Genomic DNA, 7,000 nt, shown 5'->3' with positions numbered 1-7,000 from the left:
CTTATAGTCCTTGATCAATTATTAATATATCTATAGGAACTCGCTTCTCTTCTTGGTGCCATGATCCGCTACCAAAGCTATCTTCATGGAGCAGCAGCACGTCTTCTGAACCTTCTGCTGCAGTTTGGTATCGATGTCAATGCTGGGGACTATTCCTGGCACCAACGATACGCTCAACTTGAGGAAAGACGTGGCGATCCGCTCTCTATCCTACAAAGTCACATGGAATATGAGACTTTCGTCACCGGAACTGTGCCAACACCACATTTTTTGCGAGTTCTCTATCAGTCGGGGATAGATGTGAGTGAATCTATTGGAGTACTCGATTATCGGCAACTGGCCGCTGGCCTCTTTCCACAGATGCCAGATCTTGGGCTTGGTAGGTTGGCCCTATTAAAGTTATTTTCCTCATCGCTGACCGACACAAGAAGTTGGCATTCCACGACTCTTGCTTGCCGTCGTCTCCCGCCGCACATCCGACCTGACAAGTCTTATTCGTGAAGGGCACGACGTGAATAAGACCCGCTGGAAAGGCCTCACGGCTTTATCCCTTTCACTCAGCTGGCCTGAGGGAATGCAAGTCCTCCTGGACAGCGGTGCAGATCCGACTGTGGCAATCAAGACAGCCATCGTGGGTCGGGATGCCTTTGCCGTGAAGAAACTTATCAAGGCCGGAGGCTCTTTGTTCAACACGACGAGTGTAGGTCCAGAAACCAGATATTCGTATAGAGCACTCGACTTTCTCCTTGAGATGCCGATACTTTGGTATCACACTTCGGACAAATCGCTCGAAATTCTAAGCATTGTCGTTGAAGCGATGGCCGACTCACGTCGCCGCTTCATGTGCTTGGCGAGGGCCAATATACCGATCAACGTTCTTATCCGAAATGGCTGGAGTGATCCTGATGCAACCACTCCTCTTTTGGACGGTGCTGCTCGGCAGATTGCATGTTTGCTCAGCAATATGGGAATTCACGTCCTACCAAGTCTTCACCCTGGGTTCAGAAAATCGGTTTACCATTCGGAAAACCTTCATGTGGAAGCCATAAAGTCATTGCACTCGCAGAGCTTTACGGAAATTGATCTACCGGACGAACATGGATGTACACCCTTTTTGATCTGCTTAGTTGACCTAAGACGAGTACATTTCACACCCTACAGTACTCTCCTCGCGTGGTTTCTTGAGCATGGGATCTCAACCGTCCAATTTCCCTCACTACCAGGCGCTAGCCTGTTACATATACTATCCGATTGCTTCAAGGTCGGACCTCTCCTTTTTTGGAAGCAGTATGACGGAAATTTTAACATCATCGTCCGCCGGGTTTCTGAACTCTCAGGGATCAATAAAAGAGATGCATGCAAATGCTGGTGTTCTACTTGCGGCTGCTTGCCTTTGAATCTGTTGCTGAAGCGTCTAGAGCCGAAGATGAATCTCTTTCCCCTCTCCAACCGACCGCGACATACACCCTGGGAGACGTTTAGTGATACACTCAGTGACTGGATGGACTGGTGCGGCTATGATCCCACGGACACGACCACCCTAGAGGGAATCTGCAGACTTGAAATCTTCCAACGGCTCAGGATGGCGCATACATGCTGCCAATTCGTATTTCACAGAGCAAACGACGTGCCGTACGAAATGTTGCGAAGGGTCTCTGTTTCAGAGTCGGAGAGAGAGCAGCTGCAAGAGGAGGACATTTGCTCAAGAATCCAGCTCGAAGCTCTCACAGACACCTATACGCTTCTACGTGAGCAATATGAAGATTGCGCAGCAAAGTTTTGGAAGGTCTGGTGGGAGGTGCTCGAGGACTACCTTCCCCCGATAACTTGGATCTTGCAAGGCAACGAGTATGTCGAGCTGGAGAACCCATGGTGCAACCCCGACCTCCCGGAACCTCAAGACCTCTGGACCAAGACAGATGAGGTGAAAAGTCGGGTGAGTGTAGCCATGAATGAGCCACCGTCAACTGGTTCGACGATATGACACGGATCGATCTTACTGCTGTTTGCAGAGCCGAGAGTCTGATTTACCTGCAGTCTCACACCTATACACACTCACTTTGTCGATCAGGTACCATTGTTCGACCGTTGTATTTTTTCGTTTCTCGCTTCTTCCCCATAGTCTCACATTTCGCACGTTTCGCCCTTTCTTTGGCTGCTCCGCAAACCTTTCCTGAGGGTGAACCGGTGTTCAATTTGTTCATTGTTGGGATTTAAAATGTTTGGAGCTCCATGACGTTCTCATTCTAGGCGTGTCTACAGCGTTGTCTTTTCATTTGTGCCAGGTCTGTTTCACACCTTGTTGGACAACCTACATATAACGGCCGCAGTATAACGATGACGTTTTCTCCAACAATAGTGCATGCCCGCTAGTCAGGGCGTTTCCCGCCACCGCGGCTGAGACAACATAGTTTTGCATCTCACTGAAGCATAGCAGCCTCGTTTCCGCAACGAAATCATCCTGTTTCCCACGTCGTACATCCTCGCATACATACATGCGCCGCCGCCACCACCGCCCGCCAGCCCACAGACAAACCGTCGCCCGCATGCCAACCTCCACCCAACCCCCCACAATATGCTTTTATCAGCCCGAGCCGCACGCAGGGCATTTGGTGCTTCCGCCCGCAGCACCCAGCCCGCCGCACCGCCACAATCCTTCGTGCCTGCCACCCATTTCCCCAACCACACACCCATCAGCCGTTGCATACACCACGCCATTATTCTTGAAACCGTCCCCGAAGATACCCGCCACACCGCAGCCACCACACTACCACAACCACCTGCCACCTGCCACCATTAACACCGGCGCCACCGGCGGTTTACTCACTAGCGCAGACGCCGTGCGGGGTCGCAAGCTCGGTCGGTCGGTCACTAGGCAACAATCAAGAACGAACGATCTCGATCGCTTCCCAAAAAACCGATGCATGCGACCCGACCCGCCGCCGCCGCCGCAACCGTCACCCGTCTCCCGTCTCCCGTCCCGTCCGTCGCTCTCATCCACCAATTATAAGGTACGCCCCACCAGCGGGAGCGATCGACGTGATGAAGGCGCCTTGTTATTTATTAGCGAGAGGGGCGGGGGGGAGGCTCCACTAGTTAGCCTGCCACTTCTACTACCACCCCGCCCCGCCCCGCCCCGCTCCGCCCCGCCCAGCTCGACGCTACGCGCTGGCTGGCTGGCTGACAGCGGCGTTTGTTGTGAGCTACGACTAGCCATACGTGTGATAAGACGGCATTTTTGCAGACGCGCGCGCGCGAGACGAGACGAGACGAGACGTGGGCGAGTGTGTGTGTGTGTGCGTGTGTATGGATCTAGGTGGATTACGTAGGTAGTACGAATGACGTCTGTCGGTCGGGCTGTAACGATTTAGCTGAAACGATAGTGTTGCGCAGAAAAGGGCATATCATAGTACCTAGGTATGTAGTCCTAGCTGGCGCCGCGGATCCCCAACGGCCGTGCGGACGGGCGGCGGGTGTTTCCTGCAAGCGGGTAGCGGTGGAGGAGGCAAAAGGCTGGTTTTGGGAAGGGGGAGGCTGGCTGGCTGTCTGTTTGCTACACACTGTGACGGACGGATGCGGCAGCGGGCGCAGGCGGGGCGAGCAGGGGGGAGGTCACACGAGTGTCAGGATAGGTTGCAAGGTTTGGCATGCTCGATTGACTTCTCTGTTCCTGTTTCGCGGCTATGCAGCGTGTGATGCGACACACGACCCTATTAGTATGTATGAACTACTATTATCTTCTTCTGATTGTGAACGACAAAAGGTAAGAAAATTCGGTGAATGCGTGGAAGAAAAGATGCCGTGTCCGTGCCTGAACCGTTACCTCCAATCCATATCCTGTACCAGAGTGCTTCCTTTTCTTGATATCCCCTCCAACTCATGATTGTAGTTACGCACATTGACACGCGTAGAATGACTGCCGTTCTCTCCGACATCCAAGCGGATGTGATAGAGACGGCGATCGACAGTCCGATGCAGCGTATGGGGAACCCCTCCATCGCCGTGGTCCATCGGATATAAAGCTGTGCCAACCCCGCCATCCCATCTGGCGTCGCGGCGGGCCAAAAGAAACCCATACAAAGAACCGCCATGCGCCCTCAACGAGTCGCAATCTGGCGAGGTAAACATTCCACCAAAGCGTGCAAAAAGAAAAGAAAAGATCCCCCTCCCCTCCCCTCTCCTGCCTCACCGCTTACTCAACTTCCTCCTCAACCGCTCCTTCGCCGGCGCGTACGCCGGCGCGACGGCATCCTCATCCGCCACCTCATCAATCGCAACATCCCTGCTCCTATCCTTGCCGGCGCCCCCCGAATACCTATTGCTGCTGCCGCTGCCGCCATAGCCGCCGCCCACGGGCGACACGCTCGGCGACGGGATATTGACCGGCGACGGCGGGATGCTGGGCCCGGGCGAGCCGTCGCTCATGCCGGGATGGTTGTGGTACTCGTAGCCGTGGGTGGCGGCCTGGTGCTGGTGCGGGCCCCACACGACGGGCTGCTGCGGCTGGCCCTGCTGGCCGTTGGCGCCGACGTTGCTCATGCTGCCGTTGGGGAAGCGGGTCATCGTGTTCGTGCGGCTGCGCGGGCGGCCGGCGGGGGAAGGGGACGTCGCACCGCCGCCGCCGCCGTTGTTGGGCAGATCGAGCGTCGACGCGAGCGTGCCCGAGTCGTTTGCGTTCTTGAGGTGGGCCATGGGCGGCGGCGGGGGGATGGCGCCCGTCATGTCGTGGCCGCTGCCGCGGCCGGCTTCGCCGCCGGCGGCGAGGTTGGAGCGGGCGGCGTCGCGGCGGGCGCGGTGGCGGCGCTTGAGCCAGACGCCGAGGATGGAGAAGAAGATCATGGCCAGAAAGATGACGGCGAGCATTATGACCCACTTCCAGTGGGCGGAGATCCTGTGCGGGGGTGGGGTCGCGTCAGTGCTTGCTTGTGGGGAATGGTTTGGCGGCGGCGCTGCCGATCGCGGCGCTACGTATGTAGGGACTTACCAGCTGCCTTCGTAGTTGTTGGAAGGGTCGCCATCGCCGTCGTAGTCGTTGATGACGGCGTTGCTGTTGCGGGTGGAGGTGCTGTCTGCGGCCGACGAGGTGGCCGCGGTCGAGGTCGCTGAGCTGGACGTGGCGGACGATGTCACGCCGCCGCTCTGGCCGCCGCTCGCGCAGTAGGCGACGTACCACTGCTGGATGGCGGACTGGTCGGCGGCATTGGTGCAGGACGAGGCGCAGTCGGCTCCGGAGCCGGCGCGGAAGTTGGGGAGGAGGGCGGACTGGCAGAAGCACGAAACGTAGGTTTGCTGGTTTGTGACGGCGGCGGCGGGAGGGACGCAGCCGCTCTGGGCGTTGACCAAGTTGGTGCAGGAATTGGCGCACGAGGGCAGGCTGGAGAAGTCGATGAGGGTCTGGGCGTGGGCCAGCGAGGGCAAGAGAGCGATGAGGGTGACGGCGAGGACGCGCAGCAGGGCTGACGAGCGATGGACTGGGTGAAACATGGTGTGGAGTTCTGGCGGGTAGCCGGCGACGGGGCTGGGCGGTGATTGGCAGAGACTGCGGGTGGGTGTGCGGGAGATGTGCGGTGTCTGGGGCGCCTATCTCATGGCGGTCGTGGAGCGGTGGGGCGCATCGGTCGGCGGCAATGGCGACCTACAACGAGCGGCGATGCTGGGGAAGAGGAGAGGAGGAGACAGGAGCGGGCGGAGAAACGAGGGAGGCGGCATTGGTGGTGTGGACTTGGGCCAAGGGAGCAGCAGGTTGACGCAGCTAGCCAAAAGCATGCCTAAGCTATCTCGGGCGCAATCCCTGGGCGGGGCTTGTTTGGGGAAATTGGCGCCCGCGTTTTGTGCGCCCGCAGCAAGCTCGCCGGGCATTCCCACGCCTTGCACCCTGCGCAGGAATGCCTCAGCCCGCCCGGCGTTTCACCACCGCCTCCGCGCGCAGCCCGCCGCTCGCAATCCGTCCCCGCCCGCCTCTTTTCACGGGAAGCGATAACGTACCACCCTCGAAATCTTAACGTACCACCCCCCCCCACTTAGTGGTAATTAGCGCAGATCGCTCGGTAATAACGAATGCATGATACATACCTTTATTGTTTTCGTTACAGACGAGTTCTTGGCAGCACTTGCACATGTTGGTGTTATTACACTTATTCGTTGTCAACGAAGGGAGAGAATTCATCATGTAATTTAAAGCTATCTACTCGCCAACCCAATCTCATCGTTTACACCGAAGCCTAAACAGCAATTAATAAGGGTAAGTAGTAGGCGTACGGTACGCAACTAAGGCCGTTAGAGTAGGCCTAGCATTTAGAATGGCGTAAACGATATCCTTTATAAGATTACGCTGCTTCTAACCTATCGCCTAGCGCTTCGTTAGCAACGAACGGATTTAGAGTTAATATTACGTATCTTAAACTTATTTAAAGCCGTCTACCGCTTAGTCTAACTACTAATCGAGATTAGCTAAGCCTCTAAGAACGCATCCTCGTATACGTAGCTATAGGGCAAGGTGTCTTCGTCTAAAACGATCTAAGCATCGTAGATAATATTATTTCCGGTAGGTATAGGGGCATTTAACGCCTAGTAGGTGTAGTACTTTAGCGAACCATCCGTAGAACGCTAGAAAGTTATACTACAATTTACTCGTTAGCAACGAATTATAATAAGAAGGGCTCGTTCTTACCGAATAAACTCCTCTATCCTACCTTAGGTATTTTAAGGCTTCGTATACGGGCCCTAACGAGCCGTATACGCTTAAACCCGACTTTCTTTATAGTTAGTTCGTTTATAACGAAGGGGGGGGGTTAAACTTACGCCTTTCTTAGATTGCTTAAGCTCTACTATAAACCGTCTACACGCCTAGCCTAATTAGCCGTATAGAATCTTAGAACTTAGCTAGCTTGGCTAAAGCCGCCCTAGAAACTAGTACCGGCTAGATAGCCGGGGAGGGTAAAGGAAGATTAGGGAGGTATAGCTATCGTTAATAACGAAGTAAACTACTATAGTATAAGAA

The 7,000-nt window shown here is 55.4% G+C and overlaps 1 protein-coding gene across 1 annotated transcript; it reads right to left on the bottom strand.

The window, feature by feature from the left end:
- Window positions 1-4,185: 4,185 nt before the first annotated feature.
- On the bottom strand, window positions 4,186-5,484 carry BKCO1_980001 (uncharacterized protein; the record flags this gene model as incomplete). The annotated part of the gene is made up of 2 exons (XM_020280056.1): window positions 4,186-4,891; window positions 4,985-5,484. The coding sequence occupies 2 exons, from the start codon at window positions 5,482-5,484 to the stop codon at window positions 4,186-4,188; spliced, it is 1,206 nt and encodes a 401-aa protein (XP_020125258.1).
- Window positions 5,485-7,000: the final 1,516 nt, after the last annotated feature.

This window comes from Diplodia corticola, assembly GCF_001883845.1.
Source record: "Diplodia corticola strain CBS 112549 chromosome Unknown scaffold98, whole genome shotgun sequence".
Taxonomy (NCBI): domain Eukaryota; kingdom Fungi; phylum Ascomycota; class Dothideomycetes; order Botryosphaeriales; family Botryosphaeriaceae; genus Diplodia; species Diplodia corticola.
Note: the sequence above shows the minus strand (reverse complement) of the source record. Positions and strands in the feature narration are given on the sequence as shown.